At 44.6% G+C, this 22269-nt stretch overlaps 1 protein-coding gene and 1 long non-coding RNA gene across 5 annotated transcripts in view; one reads left to right on the top strand and one right to left on the bottom strand.

Annotated features, from left to right (window-relative positions):
• Nucleotides 1-1439: 1439 nt before the first annotated feature.
• MCPH1 (microcephalin 1) overlaps nt 1440-22269 on the bottom strand; it is a 242530-nt gene continuing 221700 nt past the window's right edge. For all 4 annotated transcript variants that reach the window (XM_034647479.1, XM_034647475.1, XM_034647478.1 and 1 more), the window contains 2 exons: nt 13262-13499; nt 1440-1826 (listed from right to left, as the gene is read on the bottom strand). In XM_034647479.1, coding sequence (XP_034503370.1) covers nt 1771-1826; nt 13262-13499 — 294 coding nt within the window. In that variant the 3' untranslated portion in view covers nt 1440-1770. The remainder of the gene's footprint in view (nt 1827-13261; nt 13500-22269) is intronic.
• Nucleotides 14509-18247, top strand: LOC117797068. Its single transcript, XR_004621890.1, has 4 exons — nt 14509-14775; nt 14903-14995; nt 15113-15500; nt 17779-18247. It is a non-coding gene; the product is annotated as an uncharacterized LOC117797068 (long non-coding RNA).

Here is a 22269-nt window from a genome sequence, read left to right as displayed (position 1 = left end):
TTCATCTTCTGCCCATTTTATGATTTGTTTGTTTCTCGTGTATTGAATTTGAGAAGTTCTTTGTAGATCTTGGATACCAGTCTTTTATCTGTCCATTTCTGAATTGTTTATTGCAGCATTCAGAAACACAATTCAGTTAGCTTTGTATATTGATTTTGTACCCTGTAAATCTTACTTACCTTGCTCATTCATTCTGTATTATCTTTGATTCCTTATTATTTTCTACATGTAGTGGTAACCTTTGAGAATAGTTTAAGTTTACTTCTTCATTTCCAATCTGCATGCCTTAATTCCTTTTTCTTGCTGCCTTCTCTAGGTGTAATCATCGATACAATCTTACATAGGAATGCTGAGAGCCACATACCTTTCAAAATTAAAAAAAAAATAGAGTTCTGAGATACTTCTTAGCTCTGTGTTTCAGGTAAGGGATTACAGACCTGTAGCAACTAACTTCTAGGATCGTTAGATTAAATGAGGTACCACGTATGCAAGGCTTAGTGTAATTCCTGACACTAATCAGCACCCTCATAAAATATTACATTTTAGAAAGAATCTCGACCGGCCACTGGCAAGCCAGCATTAGGGATCAGAACTTGGCACTGAGGACACAAGCCTGGGTGGTCATCTGTGGCTGATGGGGAAAGGGATGGGGGCAAGAGTCAGTACAATTTTCGTCAGCTTCCTCAGGAGTCTTTGGTGTTGTAGGAGCTCTGCCAATGTACCTGAGCTTCAAAGTAGCCAAGCCCACAATGCCTGTGGATATAATGAAACAGGGTTTATAACGTGGAAGGAGGGGGACTGAGGCTTGCTGAGTTGTACTGAGGCTCATCTGTTGTTGGGGCATGAGTAATAGGAGGGGATTGTTTGGAGCATATATTTTACTAAAACTAAGAGGAAACCCTTATTTCCCTGTGCATTGCTATCTCCTTCTAAGGTTTGTTCTAGAAGCTGTTCTGCTATTTGTTGAGGGACTTGAAACCTACTAAGGTTGGAATGACAGCAGAGATGAGGAACAGATAACATGGGGAGGGAACAGTATCAGGAGGAAGTCTTCGTGGCACCTTCAACGTCGTGGGGAGTTAGCATTTCTCTCTTTTAGAAGGTGACCAGTCAGTGTATACGATTCAGCCCCACTGCCAATTTCCTCTAAGGAAGGGCAAGCGTCATACAGCCAATGGAGGCCATGACCTCTTGTTGGGAATGCTCTCCTCACCATAAACGAACCCAGAGAAGTAGGGCTCCTTTGGTGGCATTAAGTACTGTGAAGCTCCCACTCCCATCTTCATTAATTACTTTGAGGAGAATCTCAGACACGTAAAAGGTAACCTTAATAATTGACTGATATCCTTCATATCTAGTATATGACACGTCAGTAAAGATCTTCGAGTCCAACCAAGAAACTTACGGGTTCTTTGGTCTCAGTAATAAAACAACTTAAATGAATTCCCACTCTTTATTTAACAGCACGGTGCTTCCACGACCAAGATTCTGTGACCCTTAATCATGATCATCACTAAAATACTAAGACTGGCATTCCATAGAAAAGGCCCAAATAGGGCTGGTCAGTGCTTCCTTAAAGCGCACATTCAGTCATTAGAAGGTCACACAAAGGAGCTTTCTTATATAAAAACCACAAGGCGCACATGTGATGATATAAAAAGGCACTGTTTCCATGTCCATTCCTTCTCTTGAGTTTTTCCTCATGTGAATGTCCAAAGACAACTTTGCAAGCTGTTGGCAGTAGCCCCGTGGTGTTGACTGATGGCTGCATCATTCCAGCAACAGGTAGTTGTCAAAGGTACAGACCTTGTGCTGAGTGATTGAATCTAGAGAAAGAGAAAAGTGGTTTAGCATTTATAACGGCCAACCATACAGTAAAATAACAACCTTTTTGTATACATGCGAGGTCTTATTTTAAAATCTTAGCCTTGTCTGTATGTCCACATAGCACATGTGGCTATTTAAATAAAACTCAGTTCCCCCACCACACTAGCCACGTTTTAAATGGCTCAGTATGCACATATTCCTACAGATACAGGACATAGGGTGTTGCCATCATGGCACATTGTGTTAGGGTGGAAAGTTTGCCAGTCTGTGATGTGAGAGGCCAGGATTCTAATCTCTGGTACAAGGCAAGGTCTATATAAATATGTAAGTTTTCAGGACAGCACTACGCATTCTAGGCCATGTATCTACCTATCGACATCCTATCTACCTAGTTGAGTACTTTATGCAGAGTACAGAGTTAGTAAACACAGTTTTTACAACTCAGGTCTTCATCTTTCAGTTGAAGAAGCTGGACTAGTGAGCTCTAAAGTCCTGTCAGTTTGAAAGCCTGTTATTTCGTGAAAGTCACAAGAAGTCCCCTGGTCCAGGATAAGCTACCGATGCAGGAGATGGTAGACGGTACCGCTCCCAGCCGTGCTTGTAGGAGCATGAGAGAGGAATGCAGTGGGTTGGCAGCACTGATGGAATTACAAATTACAGTGAGCTTACTAATTACTATTATGATCCACAGGGATGGATAAATTATATTGAAAGATCTTAAGATGCCACAACGATGAGCAATAGCAGATAGAAAGTCAAAAAATAGGTTTGTTCTGTGAATACAGGAAGACAATGGCAGACAAAGTGGTGCATCTGAGTGTAGGTCCCAATAGTGTCCTAGAACTTAGTTGTGACCTGCCCAGTACAAATGCACTTCCCCACAAGAGGTCTGAACTGGTGAGATGAATTTCAGAGGGGAGGAACACTAACACTTGCTGTATATATTATATACACGAGAGAACATTAAAATTAATATACCCGCTATAAGTTTTACAACCATTGGTAGTACTAGGCACACCACTTCTCTCCACACTGCAGTGAAGCACCATTACTATCATTTCCATTTTAGTAGTAGTTCTTATTCGTGGTATGTGCCGGACACATTTTCTCTCTGTCATTCACCTTTTGACTTTTCTTATGCAAAGAAGTTTCTATGTATGCATTCAGATTATGTAACTGTTTTACTGCATCTGGACTTTGAACTATAGGTAGAAAGCTTTTCCCTATACCCAGTTTTAAAGCAATTAACTCACACATTTTTTTTCCAAGTTGTAAAACTCGGTGGATTCAATCTTTACACCTAAGGTTTCTGAAAGAATGTCATTTTTGAAAGCCAGAAAAGATTGCAAAAAAGATGGCAATCTTTTCTAATTAATCAAGAATCGAATATAACACAATGCCACGTATTTCTTTTAAAAAAGTAACGAACTTACTTGATGTTTATATGAAAGAAAAAATACATAGCAAAACAATTTTGAAAAAAAGGAGTGACAATTTGATATACTAGATACCAAAACACACTATAAAATGACAGTAGTAAAACAGCATGTAATTAGGATAGAACCAGGTAAGTCAAAAAGCATTCAAAAATCAGTGCAGAATCGGGGAGTTACAAACAGATGGTATGATCCCTTTACATCACGCAATAAATAAATCACAGATGAATTAAAAAATGATGGGAGTATTAACAGAGATAGGAAACTAGTTCTAAAGCTCAGGGTGTAGAGACAACCTTCCCAAGTGAAACCCAAATTCACGTGCCTTGGGAAAAAACAGACATTTGAATTCACAAAGATTGATAGTTAAATATTAAAACCTCTGTAACACAGAATACACAATAAACAGAATTAAAGATGAGACAGATTGAGAGAATTTTACACTTAGAACACAAGATTAGGGACCTTATTCTAGAAGTATTCTGGAGAACAGTGTGAAAAAGAAAAAGAGCCCACTTTAAAAATAGGCTAGGGATAAGGACAGGCAATCCACGAAATCTAGATCCCCTCTCTGAAGTAATCCTGCTCGTCAGTAACTTAGCAGTTAGGGAAAAACAAATTGAGTAATGCGATCTATTTGTTGAATTTATGAGATCACCAAATATTGAAAATATGGGCCCAACACTGGTGAGGATGTGGGGAATCAGGGACATCCATATGCTGTAAAAGTATAAACTCGCACAACCACGTGTATCAAGACTTAAAGTACACGTAAGGTAGGGCACAGCGATGCCACTGCAACGAATGTGTTTGCTCAAATACTCATGCCTGGGATTGCACTCGAATACTTATAGCTCGAAAGGGTCTCTTCAAACTGAATTCAAATTGTTGCAGTTAGAACACACACACACACACACACACACACAAGTATATAACAGCAGGAACAGTGGACATCACCCCAAACACCTAATACTGCGTGCACGGAGTAACTACACTCCCGCCAAAGGTCAGAAAGAAAGAAGTAGCTGTTTGTGTGTTAAAGTGGGAGCTCTCCTAGACAGAGTTAAATAAAAACTCAAGAACAACATGTGACCCTCCATCTATCGGAAAACCTCAAACAATACATTGGTTTATATACATTTATTTCTATGTAAATATGTTTTTGAAAAATCAAACACTCTTCCATCTTTATGGTAGTTGAAGGAAGGGTTGTAAGATTTGGGGACTCTAAGTATTTCTCTATTTGAATTCTTTGACCATGAAATCAAGTGTCACTCCATCCATCCATCCATCCATCTATCCATCCATCCACCCACCCCACCCACCCACCCCCATTCATTCACTGGTGGATAAGAAAGGTTGACTGGAGAAGGAGCAAGTTTTAAATTTAGATAAAACGGAATCCTAACTGTGACCTCACAACAAAGTCTGTGGCTGGCCCCTCACTCGTGGTGTGGTGTGCATATAGTGAGCAAAGCGGGGAGTCAGAACAGAGAGCACTGACTGCCGAGGGATGGCAGCCGGGACAGCCAAGTCCAGGGAGCCCCTCATGTCTCCGACCTCCCGAAGGTGTAAACGCACACATGAAAAATGACTTCTCTCCAAGTTCACTTGTCATCTGAAGATAGCCACATCCCCAAAATTCCAATGTCACATCATACGAATAATCCTCAAACACCCCATAAAATGTGACCAATAGGACAGACGTCAGAGCAATGCCAGTCGTGCCCAGGGAAAGAGAGACAAACAGTTCATGAGCAGTTCCCACGAAATTCAAACAGGAAAAAAAAAAGGTTGTATTTGTTTTATTCTAACAAGGTTATTTAGCAGGTCTGGGCACACATTTATGCACGAATTAGTCTACTGGCTGTGCTTCTGTGTGGTCTGATGATGAGGATAGTGAAGGAACATGCTGCTGGCTGTTTTTTTATAGTGTGGTGGGCAAGTCACTTTATTGGACTGACACTCCCATTGCCAGTAGCTAATGGTACTGTGTGTGGAGAGTGCTAGAACACTCAGGACTCCACTGGGAGCTTTATCTTCACTTATCACAAGAAGCCGACAATTCTAGGGCTGAAACAGGAGTGGCCGTGTAGCCAGACATTCATTCAGTTATGGAATCGGCTCTCCTGCTCTGTCAGACAAGGGCCACCCAGCCTCTGGGACACTTAGGACAGGGGCTTGGACTGAAGGCATGCTTAGCAGTGGGGCCCAGCTGGTCACAAATGATCCTAAAGTCCTTTTTCCTAATGAGCCGCTGCTGCCCACCACGTAATTGTCATCTGCTGATCTCACTTCTCTCTAGAACCACACCGAACAAGACCTCCTGCCCTCTTTTGCACAGTAGGCTTGCAGGCTCCTCTTCTATATGCCGAATATGCCCCATCCCTTCAGGGCTTCTTCAAGGGATCCTGATCTCTAGACACATCAACATTCTCTCAGATGCTCAAATTCAAGTCAAGGAGTCATCTTTGACTCTCTTTCCTGGTATACCATGTACAGTCTATCAGCAAGGCCAACTGGCTCTAGAATTTTTAAAGTCTGGCAGCTTCACACAACCCCCACTGATATCCCCCTAGTTGTGACCACCTACCATCATTTATCACCTGAACCATGGCAAGAGCCTAAAGCTGCTCTCTCTGCTTCTGCTTAAAGATATGTACCCCCTACTTAAAATCCTTCGGGGACTTACATTTATACTCAGAACAAAAACTAAAGTTCTCACCAGGGTCTAAAAGGGCCTTGAGTGGTCCAGCCTCTGGCTACTACTCCAGCTTCATTTCTCATCACTTTATCCTCTTGCTGGGCTTCAGACACTCCAGACAACGCCTCTGCTCCTTCTCTGTGTTGATCCTAGCTGTTCCCTTAGTCTGAAAGGCCAGTCCCTTAGCTCTACACGAGCCCACCCTTGTGGTCATCATTGGGGTGTCCGCTCAAATACAGCTCTTCCGCAAGAAGCCAATCTTACTGTCCCTGTAACTACCCACACTCTGTTTTCTTTGTAGCATTAACCACCAACAGGATTTGAAAAACTGTTACTGTCTTCGTTAGAATGGAAGTCCCATAGAGACAAGCCCTGTATCTGCCTTGTCAACTCCTAGTCCAGTAATGCCTAGAATATGCTCAGTACATGAAAGGTGCTCAAAACGAATATGAATTGAATGAATGAGTGAATGACCTGACATCATGTGGTATATTTGAAGGAAATTGCTTGGTCTAAAACAATGGAGAGTTCTCAACATTTCTTTCTGCTCTGATACTAGGCAGGAGACATTCACTAATTGGAAACTTTCCCAAGAGTATACCAAGAATGTGGGCTGTGTTACAGACAAAATAGTCTAATAGTTTATTCCTAGTATACCAACTTTCACTTCCCACCCAAGAAATGTGAGTAAAAGGATATTATTACAGGGCTAGCCTTGAATTCACTAGTTTTTCTATTATGCTTTCTATTTATTTACTACTGGATATAGGAATGCTAATGATTTTACCAAGTGGATCTAATAAAGACCAATCTTGCTGAATCAATTATAATTGTTTCTTGATTCTCCCAGATTTTTCTATGTAAGCAACTGTATCATATGTAAATATGAGGATTTGTCTCTTCCTTTATAATTCTTACATTTCCTTTGTGTGTCTCACCTTATCCCTTTGATTAAGAACTCCAGATCTCTGTTGAAAGAGTAAGAGCAGTCATATGTATTTTGTACTTGCTTAAACCTTAAACTAAGGTTTTCGGTATTAAAGATACGCTGTAGGTTTTCTATAGGTACTTTATCACATCAAGAAAGTTCTCTTTTATTCCTAGTTAATAAAGAGTCTTTATCATGACCAGATATTGGATTTCTCTCTCTTTTTAACCTCTGGGTGGATTAGAAAATTAGTGGATTGGAAAAAAAAGATTTAATGACATCTATCTTTACATTCTTTGGTTAAACCCTACTTAATTGCATGTTTCTTAGCACACTGATAAATTTAATTTGCAAAATATTTTAGTTTGGAATTTTATATCCATATTCACAGATGAGTTTGGGCTACAATTTAGTTTTAGTTCAAGATCATGCTAGCCTAAAAAATGAGGTAAATAGCTTCCCTCTTTTCTCTGCAATAATTGGTAATGCAATAATTGGTAATGTTTGGTAAAACTTACCTGTCCTAGATAGTTTTAACGGTATCTTAAAAATATTTTTTGTAGTAATACAGACATGACATGGAATGTACCATTTTAACTGTTTATAAGTGTACAGTTAAGAACATTCATAATGCTATGCGACTATTACGACTACTCATTTCCAGAATTTTCTCATAATCCCAAATAGAATCTCCATGCTGGTTAAATAATCACTTGATAATCCAATTCCCACCTCCTCCTAGATGCTGGTAGCCTCTATTATAATCTCTGTCTGTATGGATTTGTCTATTCTAGGTAATTCATGTAAGTGGAATCATAGAATATTTGTCCTTTTGTGGCTGGCTTAGTTCACTTCACATGTTTTTAGTGGTCATTCACTTCAGCGTGTATCGGAGTATCACTCCCTTCTATGGCTGAATACTGTTCTACTGTGCGCAGATGCCACGTTGTTTATGCATTCGTCCGTTGATGGACGAATGCATCCACATTTTGGCTATCGTGAATAACGCTGTTACGAACACAGGGATGCGAATATTTGTTCAATTCCTGTAGGTATATAACCACAAGTAAAATTGCTGGATGACATGGTAATTCTGTTTACTTTTTTGAGGAACAACCGTACTGTCTCCCACAATGGCTGCATCATTTCATGTTCCCACCAATGGTGCACAGGGTGCCAATTTCTCCACATCCTCAACAGTGCTTGTTTTTTGTTTTTATGGTAGCCACCCTAGTGGGTCTCAAGTGCTGTGTCATGGTGATTTTGATCTGCATTTCCCTAATGATTAGTGGTGATGAACATCTTTTCACATGCTTATTGGCCATTTGTATATCTCCTCTGGAGAAATGTCTAGGCAAGTCCTTGGCCCATTTTTTAATCATTTTTTGTTATTGTTGAGCTGTAGATATTCTTTATATTTTTTAGATATTGACCCCTATTTTAGTAAATATTCTCTCCTATTCCTTGGCTGCCTTTTTACTTGGCTGTTTGTGTCCCTAGATGCATGGGAAGTTGCTTTTTTGTTTTGTTTTGTTATTTATTTATTTTTACCTATTTTTACGCTTGTTGCCTATCTTGTAGCTTTTAAAAGCAGTGTCTACCTTTTCTCCTGCAAGTGTTATTCAAGACAAGTGAGCAAGTCAGTCTTTCTGGTATCTCCGAAGCAGACTAGAACAAATAAGGGCTGCATTCAAAAAGCTATGTTTTTAATGTTTTTAGAACTTAAACACATGAGATGTTGAAATTATAGAATTACACCAATCAGCTTTAGTTCTCTTTCATTTCTATCCTGGTAGATGTCATCCATTTGAGAGCAACTCAAAACAAAAATAACTCATCTTATTGTCTGAGATAGCGTCTTAAGAATCTGCGGTCACTTTCTGGTTGCTGAGCTCCTGGGTGAGAAGGTATCAGGTAGTATCCTGAGGGTGGGGCAGGCTGGGGGCAGACCTGCGCCAGGTTCTTCCCTTTCTCCTCCTCTTTCCATCCTCAGCATATGGCATCACTGCCTGTGACTCGTTCATTCTATGCAGTGAAAATGTGGACAAAGAGGATCTTGAGAAAACCCAACATCATCTGTTTAATCATGCACCCTAAGGTCTGAGGCCCCCTGAGTGGCCTTGCTTTGACAAAATGCCAGGGTTGAGAGCTTTTTTTCCTAGGCCTACTTCTGTGGTCAGCCATCTGGGGAAACAATGATCTAGGCTAGCCTGCAAAAGGCCCACATGCTATCAGAGATCTTTTTCCTGAAAACATTGACATGGGGAGACATTCAAATCAAATCTTTTTATAAGTTATAAGGAAATCATGCGGAGGCTAATTTTTTTCTCCCTTTGGCAATGCTGTGGAATATATTACATTATGTTCCCACAATAGCATAAAATGTATGTCTTATCACTTGAACAGAGCCCAGACAATAAAAGGGCGCCCGAGACTGGAAATATGTCTTCTGTGAAAGGCCAAACCAGCTGTAAGTGATAACACCAATGTGGGGGATGGAGAGAGTGAAAAGACAGGGTTACAGCACAAAAATTCACAGACCAGTGACAAATGCACTGGGGTCTTGGGGCTCCCAAACCCACCCCACCCCCTCCCTGAAGACACCAGCCGAGTCACTTGGGACTCTCTTGTCTTACTGTCTTGATATGTAAAATTGGAATTCTGTTCTAGGGGTGCGCTGGGGTAAATAAAATTACTGGAACTTGCTTCCATTACAATGTCAGGTAAAGGTGACATTTTGTTTCCTGGTGCCGGGAATTTGGTTTTTGTTTTCCTGTTTATTTTCATACATATTCAAGTGCCCACAAGTATTTTCTCTCTCAAAAATCCCCATTTCTCCTTCTGGTGCAATGATTCATCAAGAATCTTGGCCTAAGTATACTGCTGTTTCAGGGAAAATGGACTCTGGGGAATGAATTGGGAACATAATCATGACCGTTCAAATGGCCTCGTTATAAGGCAACCGAGCATGAAGGAGACTCTCCACGGAGCAAATGAGTAAGACACAGCTTAAATTTCACGTGGTGAGCCCTGTTTGGAGATTTCATAAATTCACACCATTCTATGCCAGCAACACAAGGCAGCAGCCAGGAGGGTAAGCTGGCTGAATGCTCCAGAGTCACCCCTGACCCGTGTCCCCCAAAGAAAGAGCTGGAGGTTAGAAGAAAGTCTTACACTGGAAGAATCATTTAAGAGTTTTGTTTTTTAATATAAATGTTGGGTCAGAGGTGAAGGGATAAAAAGGCTTATCTGAAGGAATATAGTGCTAGGATGTCAGAGGTCTTGGGGAAAGAGACTTTTTTTTTGGTGGTGGTCATCTTTCCCTCTGCCAAAAAACAAGAACCAAAAAACCAAACTTCTCAGAGGTTTCTAATGGCTAAAAAAAAATCTGTTCGTCCAATCCCCCTTGACTTTATTGTATCTGCATAAACAAATATCCCATAAAACATAGGAATAAATACAAAGGTACTAAAAAAAAAAACCTTGGAATCTTTGGGAAAGCAAATGATGAATCTGAAACTGGATACAACAAGCTACTTTTTAAGACTTATAAGTACTTAATTCAAACTTCTCTTAAGTCTCAGGGACCCTACCTTACACGCTGATCTTCTAGTTGGAACAAATTTAGAGTATTGCTTTTCATAATTTGTCACAAAATAGCTTTCCTTTAAATCGGTGCCTTAACATGGTTTTAATTTTAACTTACAAGGGATTTTATTCCAAATTTTAACTGAACAACGTTTTGGGAATAAAATATTGTCTAGACATGCACACAGTGCAAGCTCAGGGGAAGGAGAAAAGTCTTCAGAAGAGAAAATGTTGCTGCATCAGTGAACCTGGTCACCCAGGGAATACTGCAGAGTGCCCACTGTGGGTGTGAAATACCTTGCACTCTCTTGTGCTATCTCCTCCGACCATGATGGGAAGTAAGCAGGACAGAGGTGATTACTCTGTGTAATAGATGAAGTAAATCAGGTGTGGACAGAAGAGGTGATTTGCCTCCGCCCCCACTCCGAGAACAAGCCAGTGGCAGAGCCCTGACAGCAGAGGCCATGCAATGCTCAGGACCGTGTGTTCTGAGGGTCTATGTGTATATGTAGAGACGTACAAATGAAATCTCCTTTACTGGCACAAAGCAAGAGCTACTTCAAAAGAGAAGTATATAAACTCAAAAACACGTGAAAAATACATGTTCTAACACCCAAGTCACCAGAGGTGCCCTAGAGTGGACAGGGGCAGCGGCCAGAGAGTCAGGGGGACTCACCTTAGGGGTGAGGATTTCACCACGCCGAGAGCCAAGGATTCCAGAACACACAATACCCGGAAGTTGCCAAGGGCACACGCAGATGGTGTAATCAATGACAAATCAGAAACAGGACATGAATTATGGGAGAGGAAAGAAACTCGGGCCCACGGCTCCAGCTCTGAAACCCAGAGAATTCCACAGGGCGTTGTGAAAGTGAAGCCCTGGGGTCAAGCAGGTAGAGATTTGCCTCCTAAAAACCCACTCACAGGAGAGCAGAGTGGCAAAACAACAGGACGGACGCGGCCGGCGGCTGAACTGTGCACGATCTGCGCACAAAAGCCACGGGCAACAGGAAGGGGCGACAGAGTTCCCCAACCTGGAAATAATAATCGTGCAGACCCAGACGCTGGCCCCGTGCACGGTACACAATTTGCAGACGCTGTAAAGATTAGTTGTTGATATGCACTGTTGATATCAATCGTGTGCACAGTTCCGTTAGCTGAATGAGACATTTTTTTTAAAAAGCAAAATTCTGGTCTCCAGTTGGTGTCATTTTGATCCATGCACTTTTCTAAAAAACAAAACAAGCACCTCTGTTTCAGTACATAGGATGTTTTGAAGGTTATATTCTTGGCATTTAGAAAAGAGTAAACAGCCTCTTGGCTTTTGGACTGTAGCTAAAATCATAGGATGTTTTTTGTTTTTTCTTTTCTTTGAAATTCGTTTCCAGGCAGAAGATAAATTACTTTGCACCAGAGAGTAAAAAATTACTCTTGATGGCCATACTTTTAAAATATATTAAAGAATGACCATCCATCATTTAAAAGATAGTCATAAAATGTCTGTTTGATAGATGAATGCAATCTTGGACATAGTATCTACTTATCTGTTAAAGGATAATGTCTAGGAAGGGTGAGAAAAGCCAGAAGTTTGGGATTTAGAGATGAGGGGAGACAAATAGGAGGAAGACTCTGGAACAGGGAAGCAGGAAGGGAGAGAATACACTACACTTCTCCAGTCTGCAGGAGCCAGGTAAGGATCTTGGCTAAAGGTGCTGACACCAAAGTAATTCAGTAAGAGCAGAAGAAAAGGTTTCAGGAGAAACCAATTCTGAATTCCAGCCTCCAGGCTGCAAGAGAATACATCCATGTTTTAAGCCCCCAGTCTGTGGGACTTGGAAGGAAAGCCCTGACAAACTATTACCTTCATCAAACCCAGGACAAGAGGGTTTATCCCCAAAGCGGGTCCCCGAGTGTATCCGCCGTGTCCAGCCCTATCACCGCACAAAAGCCACCTGCCTCCCCCACACCCACTTCTCCCGGCTGTCCTCACTGCCTGTGGATCCCAGCTCGCAGTCTCGCTTAATCTACTTCCTCCTGGAGACCCCTGCAGCTCTCTCGGAGCTGGGGTCCCAGACAAGTCCGCCTGTCACCACACTGTCAGCCTCCTGGAAAGCAGAGCAGATCTTGTACCACCTTCTCCTTCAGAATCGAGAGAAGCGTTCGGCATTCTCTAGGCTGCCATCGATGGCAGTTTGTACATTACATTCATGTCCGGTTTTTTTTTTTAAATAAAAGCTGTAGCTCCTTTTGCACAAAAGGATACCTTCCTGAGCACATGAACAAAAGAGTGTCAGGAGCAGCACGCATGAGAAAGGGGTGGGAGACTGGGTGGCGGGGCCTGGCGGCTGGGCACTGGCCCAGAGCCCCGAAAGCAGAGCAAGACAGGCCCTGGGGGAGAGAGCACCTGAGTGGAGGGTGGACAGGCCTGAGGTCTGGGGTAGCTGTGGCTTGGCTGGCTCTTCCACTAGCTAGTGAGGTAAAGTAGGTAGAGTCTAATAGGATTTCCTTTGTCCTTGTGAACTGTACTTTGGCTGACAGTCAAAAGGAGGAGGGTCTAAGTTGGCTTGTGACTGATAGTAATTACAGGATTCTGCTAAGGCAAATGCGTGGACGCTGAGTGTCCATCCAAAAGGAGGGGGGTGTGGGCATCACGCTTCCCCCAGAAAAACCTGTTTGTGTGGCCAGAACCACAGAACAGTGGCTCCTAAGGGGACACCACCAGCAGCTACCGCAAGCAGAAGGCCCCTTCCCCGTCCATCCCTGGGCCCAGATTCCTACCTAAGATCCACGTTTCTGACAGATACTTGATGGTTGCCTTCCTCTTTCCTTGGGAGGGTCCGATGAAGATGCCGGCCTGGCGCTGGATTCGTGTGATCTGACCCCCACACAGGAGGACCAGTTCCCGCAGCTTGGTTCTTGGGGGATTGCTGGTCGGGGTGATGAACATCACAGGCTGATCGGCAAACAGGGTTCCCTGGTACTGCCCTGCAGACAGACCACGCTCCAGGCGGCAGAGCTGTGGGGCAGAGACGAGGAGGATTAGGAAGGCACGGCATCATTTCATTACGTAGGATAGGTCGACCGTGAACCTCACTTCCTTTTTTGGAAGAAGGATAGACCAAAGGTAAGGCAGCGCATTCTCAGGTGAATTCTGAATTCTGAGGATTCAGGGGAGATTGTAACATTCAATGAAAATGACGGATCACAAGCAGATAAAACTGGCCTTTGCTGAAGCAGCTTGCAAGCGAAACTACAAATAAATTTATAGTCCCCCAAAAAAGTTTAGGCTTTTGAATTATTACAAATTCTAAACCAAAATAGTGAAAAGGAATCAACCGTTGAGTGAGGACGTCATCTGCATCCTTAATCCTATTCAAGCCATGTGGATGAGTGTGGAAGAGAAAATGGGAGTGTTGGAGGAGGCAGTCCGCCCACCCTGGACCAGCTCGGTGCATCACAGTTCCCGGCAGCATGGACGGGCCCAAGCCCCGAGAGGTGCCGGCACCACGGTGGACACGGGCAAAGGGAGAACGTGATGACACAGAGCAGGGATCCTAGAGCTCTTCCCCGACGCCTGAGGTGGTGGGAAGTATGTAGAGGTTGCTTTCAGTGAGTCATCGTGGAAATGGTGATGAGGAGTATCGGAGACAGTGGGAAACATTTCAGAAATGGGGATGTTAAATTGTTCTCTTTTGTTCTGATAAAGTTGTGGTTGGGGGCTGACCCAAGGGATGGTGGGAAGGCCTGCTTATTCTAAACAAACATTTCACTAAGTACAGATTAATAAAGACTTCTTTTTAAGTGCAAATACCCCCTGGGAGATGTCCAGGGTGAACTGTCATCCGCATTTTGAATATTTTAATCAGCTTATTTCCCTGAGGATGGAACTGAACATTTGAGATAAGTGGGCTCAGAGAAACCAAGGATTTTGATGGGAGATATGTGGGAAGGGGGACTGAGGGGTGCATCTCAGGGGAGTGTAACCTGTGTGGGGCAGCATGGTGGGAAACGGGGTGACAACCAGCCCCAGGGCACGGAGAGGGGCTGGCTCTGGAGGTGAGAGGGCAGCAAAGGATACCCTCCTCCATCTACATCACTGACAAAGTTGAGTGAATTCTTCTTCCACCAGGTTTTTATACTCAGAAAAAGAATCTCAAGATGAAAAAAGTTGCTCCAACATTAATAGAATCAACCCAATATACTTAAATAGGGCCACGGAGTTCTCTCCTCTCCTCACCAGTTTGGAATTATGCAGCGTTAGACATCCCATTGAAGCACCTTCCTCTGATTGGGTAAGTGGTGCAGGATCTTGACAATGAAAGCAACACTTCTACTCATGTGTTACCTTCGTTTAATGCTTCTAGTAATTTCTAACATCCTCTGAGATGGGGGTAGAAAGGGTCTCATTTAATTTTGCAGATGAAGACGTGGAGGTGGAAGCCTGGCAAGATATATGCTTTGTTTAAAACGGTGAGTCAAGCTGCAAGAAAAAACCCACGATCCCTCAACTTGGTGAGTCACCTGTTGCGCTGTAACTAGAGATCAAGAAAGAATCTTACTTACTTTCCAGCCCAAGGTAAGACTCAGAATTGGTCCAGGAAAATCACAGTGGTCTCATTTCCCTTGCAGAGGACTGGGTCAAGCATGGGCTGGACTGGACATGGCCAATGGAATCTGATAATAAGTCTTCACTATATAAACTGATGCATAAGCAAAAATACCTCTCTTACTGGCTGGACTCTGTCACGTTGACAATAGGATAGCTGGAATTACCGAAGCCACCCGAGGCCACAAACCATGCTGAAAACGGCCAAGTGGGAAGGCCTGGATCCTGGATCACCTTTCTAAGTCACTGGATTGACCAAGCCAGGAATTGTCCTTTTGTTGTTCTTTCTATGTCGGGGGGTGGGGGTGATTTTTTTCATTTCTTTAAGCTACTTGTTTGTTGAGATTTGTGTTTCCAGGAGCCCGAAGCATCCAGATGCTGCAGTCCTTCGATCCCTGCCACCTACCAGAGGTAACCCCTGGTAACAGTTTGCTATGTTTTTCTAAACTCTAAAATGTTCACACACAAAAACATTCAGGATACAGTTTTTCTTAAACAAAAAAATAGGATCAAGGATATATCTTGGTATGTGCATAAGCAGTAAATCAAACCCATATTTAACCCAAGAGAAAAGGACATACGTAAGCCTTTCAAACGGTCAGAATGTGACTTGAGTAGCTGACCGCTTTGAGTCTTCATTCGCCTCCCACGTTTACTGAGTGCTTACTGTCTACCGGGCACGTGCAAGACGCTGGGGAAGCAGAGAGGATTAAGACACGGTCCCTGACCTTGGTGTAAAGCACGTAATATGAAAGTCAACAGATGAAAATACTTCCTTTTATTTATTTATTCAGCTTGAAATTAGAGGAGGCAAAGAATTACAAAGATCTTATTCTTTACTCAAAATAATTAAGACTACGTGCATGCTGACTCTCTAATCCTAAGGAAAACAATTTCTGGGAAAGCTTAATCAAGATTTAGGTTACCTAAAATTAAAAATTAATTTGGGAATTTATCCTAGGAATGCACCCCTCGATGTATATGAGGATATGCATGGACTGGAGTTCATCGCCATAGAGACGATGACTGTCAAGTTCTATTTATATTACGGAGACCGTAGGACCCACTATTCTCCTTGTTACTGAGCTTCAGCTATGTGCACTCTCTAAGGGAAGGTCTCCAGAATGCCATCCTTCCCCAACACTCCCCGAGGACAGCCTGCCCCTATCACTCAGCTCTGTGCCACCTGGCACTTTCATCTTTGGTCCACAGTGGTCTATAAGCATGGGTTCTGGTGCAGCCTCACCCTTTGCTGCTGGATGTGCTTTGCTGCTGGATGTGCCGCTGCCTTAAGAATTCTGACTGTGGCCAGCCAGCTTTACTCTCTAGCCCAGAGCACTGCCGTGTCCCCACTGGCACGTGCTGTAGGTGCCTGATGGCACCCTCTGACCACACCACCTTACCCCGAAAGGCTTACAGCTTATTATTACCATTGCCTTCTCCACCCCTTGTGTAATAGCAATTCACGGCAATCCTGATTGCATCTCTAACTGGTCAACACACATACAGTACAAATGCTGTCAGCTGCAGAAACATGTCTGGGCTGCAGGGGGCACTAATAGAGGCTGGTGGAGGGCACAGGCTTCCTGCAGGGGTGAGGTGGGGGGGAGGATGCTGTTCCTGTACTTAAAGACGACCTCAGACATAACCAGGTTTATCGATACTGACCTAGAAGCTTCTTGCTAACTGTGGTTAAAAGATTTTTTAAAGAAATCGTAACTCTTAATAGTTCATTTTATTTAATTCAGATACTATAATGTTTCCAAGGAGAATTAACACGTGGATAGATTGAGAATATGGAAAGGAACCTGCAAATGAGCCAAACAATTGACTTTTCCATCGGCGTGGAGCCTTCCCTCCACCAGACAGGATTCAGCTTATGCCCATAGACAAGATTTGTTTGCACTGCCAATGGGTGATTACAATTTACAGAACTGTCAAAGACTCAGAGGCAGTCTAAGCTAGAGTCGGGCAATCGGGTAGTCTGGAAAGGAGGCCACAGTTTAAAAAGTGTAGTTGTCCAAGGAAGCACTAAATGTTTCCTACAAAGCCCAGGGTGTCAGTTGAAAAATGATGGAAGAAACGGGGATTAAGTGGAGGTAAGGGACTCCTCTAGGCTTAATTATTGTCCACCATAAACAGGACCGGTCAGGAGTCTGGGTGAATTTGGGGTAGAGTTCAGAAGAGTTCCCATTTTTCTCTACGGCGATGTAAAATCAGTACATACATTAACATACGTGTGTGTGTGTGTGTGTGTGTGTGTGTGTGTGTGTAAGACAAGGAGAGGGCTGACAGAGGCAGAAATCGTTCTCTGCCAGGATATCTTCATTTGAACCCTTGGGTGTAGAGGATGAGGACTGCTACAGAAGGGTCTCAGGCAGTAAAACAAAGAAATTAGCCGTGCTTTATAAAATGTTGCCTTTGCATTTCGTCTTCATCAAAAAAGCTATACTGATTTAATAGCTCAGAACTTTCCAATCTATTTACAAGGCAGTCAGTCAAGGCAGACCGTAATGTTGACAAAGCGAAGCAGAGCAGAGGTCCCCCCGGCCATGCTTCTAGCTTCGGTGACTCCCAGATATTTAGCCCTGACCAAGATGTCGACCCCACGGCAGGGAGGGTTTTGATGGCTCATTTACTCCAGACATGGGGGTTAGATTTCAGTTGGTGAATTTGCTTTTCCCTCCAGGTACAGCTCACCTTGATGATTATTCTGAACCACTGATGATTTCCATAAGTACCAACAAGCCACATACAGAAGAGGAGGTACAAATCCACCGTTAGGAAATTCTCACAGCGAACTGCTCTACACTGGAAGAAACAGAAGCTCGGGGAGGTTGGTTTCTTCTAGTTTGCCTCATGACACACCAGTAGTGTGTGGCAGGTTTGAATAGAGGGTCCTAGCCCTTTCCATAACTTCACATGGTCTCTGCTCCTCATGGGTTCCTCTGTTCCCACACTGAACCCAACAAATGAAATCATGCCATGCGTCTTGAGATGTGATGCTGTCATTTCTTTCAATTCCCCGTGCTTCGGGTGGTCATACAAATCTATATGTGTGTGTTAACGCTCATAGAACTGAACATTAAAAAAAATGTCAAAGAGAAAATACAAAAATAAGTTTTTCAGCTTCACATTTGTCTATATCCCATTTTTCTTTCGAGGACAATTTAAGTGTTTCTTCTTCTATGAAGCCATTTCTAAGAACACCCCTCTAAAATCTTACCAACCCATAGAGAGGTCCACTCACTTGGAACTCAGCACAGACACTCACCGGTAGCTAATATCCCAGCAGTGCACAGGTAAGGCTAACAATGACAACAGCTGATGCATGTGTTCACAGCTGTGGTCTGCAGTGGGAAGGGCCTGGGAGAGCACAGTGACTGTGGCTCACACTCAACAGACAGGGAAACCGAGGCCCAGGAGACAAAGCTCCTAATCTGACATCCGAGATCCTGGCAAAGCTTTCCCATACTTCCTAAGATGCAAAATCCTCTTACTACTGCCAGTCACTGCTCAGCGTGGGGTGGACCTGAAGAGCCCACATCTCCTTCCCTCCACTCATTAACATGTTTATTCATTCATCTGAGCCTCGGGCTAAGGCCTAAAGCTGCAAAAACCTAAGGACACAGTGTTTGCTTCCCCAGGACTTTCTAGAAATTTCAGTATTAACAACGATCACATGGCACATCAAGTCATGGGGTGAGAGCCTGGGTAGACTTCACAGTGGTACCTTTTGGCTTGGAGAGTGAGTAGAAAGGGGTTTGCTCTGAGAAAAGCACATGGAGGGGCACTTCAGGTCAATGGTGTCTAAAAGATCACAGTTCAGGAGCACAGGGGGCAAGGGATGAGGGGCTTGGCAGGTGATCACAAGAACGAAAACTAACTTCTAAAAGCATCTATGTATGTACCATGGTGAAGAGGCTGAGTCAGCAGGGGCTGGCCGAATCCTGATTATACAGCCCGCTACCTCGTTAATGGGGAGCCATGAAATCCGCATGTGGGGAAGATCACGCAGCAGACAACATGGCGGTGTGGGGATCAGAAGCAGGTGGACCCAAAGGGAAGAAGTGCAGTAATTTCAACAAGAACTGAGGCAGAGCGGGGCATGGGGAGCAGGAGGGGAAGTGTATCCAGGATGGAACAAGAAGGCCAATTCAACAGGAATCCTGTTGTCTTATACACTTCCTATTATAATGGGCGCGGGTCAGCTCCAGAGTCATGAACAGAGCCGTGCATGCAGCTTGTAGCAAAGCTCAGCTGTTGGGGTTTTGAGGTTTTCAGTAAATCCTCTTTTCCCCCAGTTCAACTGGGAGAAAAGATACAGGTGCTAAACACAGGAGACCGAAATCACCTTCAGTGGGCCTTGGACCTGTGGTCATGTGAGTCTGCTAATACAGCCCTGATGACCTAGGAGGCACCGCCAGAGGCACGGCTGGCTCCCCACCAAGGGCTTTCCTCAGGAAGGCAGGCAGATATGAAACGGGTGCCCAAGGAGCTGCATCAGGATGCCTGTGCGGCTTCCTCTGCGGGGCGGAGTGGCGGAGGGAGGGGCGGGAGGCCCCTACTAATGCAAACAGGAGCCTGCGAATGGCTGAGGCACGGGAGGGAGGGGCTCACGGTAGGCCAGCTGGGGCAGACTTGGGTGAGGTCCCCAGCTCTGCAGGAGCCCCCTCAGAGAACGGATGCCAGCGCTACCCACTGCAAAAGAGAAGTTAGACCCCAAGACAACTGTCTGGAAACACAGAATGAGAAGCTTCACCTTCTAAAAATGTCGGTGCCTACACCTGACCGTGCTGAATGGGCTGAATGTATTAGGGTAAAATGAGCTGGTTGTTAGTGGTACTGAAAAGAAAAAACAAGGTCCATGGTCCTGGGAAATTAAAATAACAAACCTGTGTGTTTAATTTTTATGGGATTTAGGCAAATGTAAGAACTGTTACAAAGACAAGGTCTTCAGATGATGACATAATGAGTCCTGAAACTGCATAAACCCCTCAACTTCCAATGAAAGGCTGTCCTTGCTCCTCTCTGAGGCTTCCAAGCCCCTTCTTAACTGGCCCACAGGTTTGAGTCTCACCTGCTCAGGTAGCCTGGCCCCTCCCCTCCCTGTGACTGCCCCTCACTCACTTCCCGATCGCTATACCCCAGCTCACTGTCCCTCCCATCCCAACTCCTGGAAAGTTAAAAAGACACATAAGTGATCCTTTGAACACCCTGCATAGTCTCAGGTGCCTGGTCCCCCCTTTTCTGATGGGCTTGTTCTGCACCCCCCTCAGGCTCTCACACCTGGTACCCGAGTCTCATACCTAGCAATGCGCTCTCCCCTCCAAAGCTTACAGCCCATGGCCAGTCATTACTACCGTCCCCATGGTTCCTCCAACCTTCTCTTCTCCCTGTTAGACAGCCTGGTCCCAGTCAGCCGCCAGCCCACTCCCCCCACCCACCCAACAGCAGGAAGGGACACTTTGCCGGTTCCCTGAGGCACAGTCACACCTGGTACTGTAGACAGACCATCCCTTGATGGGCAAAGCCATGTGTCCGCTAGGGCCCCTCCCCATCCATTCTCGCTTCCTTCCCTGATCATCAGAGCCTGATGTATTCACACCGGCATACACAGTCCTGTCATTCCGCCCAGCCCCAAACCGCTCCTTGCTCACCACCACCTTGGCCAGGCATCCCGCCCTTCTCTGTGTCCTTCCCTAGCACAACTCCTCGAAAAAGCAGTCTCTGCCGGCCTCTCCTTCCCACCTCCCTCCCATCCACAGTGACCCCGATTTTGCTCCCATGGCCCCTCCCACCACCAAGACCCCCCACGCCTGACTCCTCTCACAGGACCAGCAGGATGCTGCACACTGCGGCCCCTCCTGCCACTTCAATCACCTTTGGTTGGCTTCTGGGCCCACGTTCCCTAATATCCCCTTCTGCCCTGCTGTGCTCGATCCTTCTCTTCTTCCTGACCTCTTAATGCTCCAGGGCCACAGCGCTCCATGCTGGGACCTTCTTCTGCACTCGCTCCTTGGTGACCTCGTCTAGGGTCCAGGCCTTACACAGCTGCTGTGTGCCTCACAGGCACATGCCCACATTTTGTCTCTAGCTCAGACCTTCTCCCTGAATCCCAGACCAACGTGCTCTCTCGGCCTCTCCCCCAGATCTCTAACAGACCTCACAGATCCAAACCAGCTTCTCCTCCTCCCTCAACCTCCTTCTTCAGCCTTCTCTGTTTCTGGCCATTCCATCCTTACAGGCACCCAGGCCCAAGACACGGAGGTCAGCTTCTCCTTCAAAACACATGCAGATGAGGACTGTTCCTCATTGTTCCGTGCTCCGGTCCAAGCCAAGACAACACCGCTCACCTGGGTTAATGCCTCTGAGCTGGTGTCCCTACTTTTAAATGTGTCCCCACCTACTGACTCTTCTCAATGGAGTGAGAATTTTAAAAACCTAAGGTTATGTCTCTTCTCTGCTCAAAATGCTGGTGCCCCATTTCATTCAGAAGAGAGGCTAAACCCTTGAGTTAGGCACCATGACCATTGCTTCCCTCTTAGCACCTTCCTCCTAGTTTATTCCCCCCTCCCTTCTCTGCGGTTTCTGAACACACCAGAGTACTTGTGCCTCAGGGCCTTTGCACCAACTTTCCCTTCAGCCTGGGATGTTCCTCCTTCAAATGGCCACACGGATAATTCTCTCACTTCTTTTGAGTCTTTACTCAGCTGTCAGCATTTCCATGTGGCATCTCCCACCAACCCTACTCAAAATCCCAACGCCTTTATTCTTTTTCTTGCCACACATTTTATTGGCTTTTAATATAATATAAAATTTACTCTGTTTCTCATGCTAGAATCTAAGGGCAGGAATCTTTGTTTTGTTCAACAACATATCCCCGGCACCTAGAACAGTGCCTGGCACATAGTAGATGCTCAGTTATACTAGTTTGAGTGACTTTATTGAGTGACTATGGAGTGTTGTCTTCTGGAGTCTGATTCCAGGACAGCTTCTGCTCTAGCTACCACCCTCCCCAGAGGGATATCAGAGCAGCAGTGACAAGACAAAAAGGGCAGAGAGCAGGATGGCTGGACACGCTGGGAAAAAGTTCCACGGGGCAGTAGGGCCTTCAGCTACCCTGAAGGAGGAGGAAATGGAAAAGCACAGGTGGGAGACCAAGGACCTCAAGTCTGCG

The sequence above is a fragment of the Ailuropoda melanoleuca genome, chromosome 18, assembly GCF_002007445.2.
Source record: "Ailuropoda melanoleuca isolate Jingjing chromosome 18, ASM200744v2, whole genome shotgun sequence".
Taxonomy (NCBI): domain Eukaryota; kingdom Metazoa; phylum Chordata; class Mammalia; order Carnivora; family Ursidae; genus Ailuropoda; species Ailuropoda melanoleuca.
The sequence above is the reverse complement of the archived record's forward strand: the minus strand, read 5'-3'. Positions and strand labels throughout refer to the sequence as shown.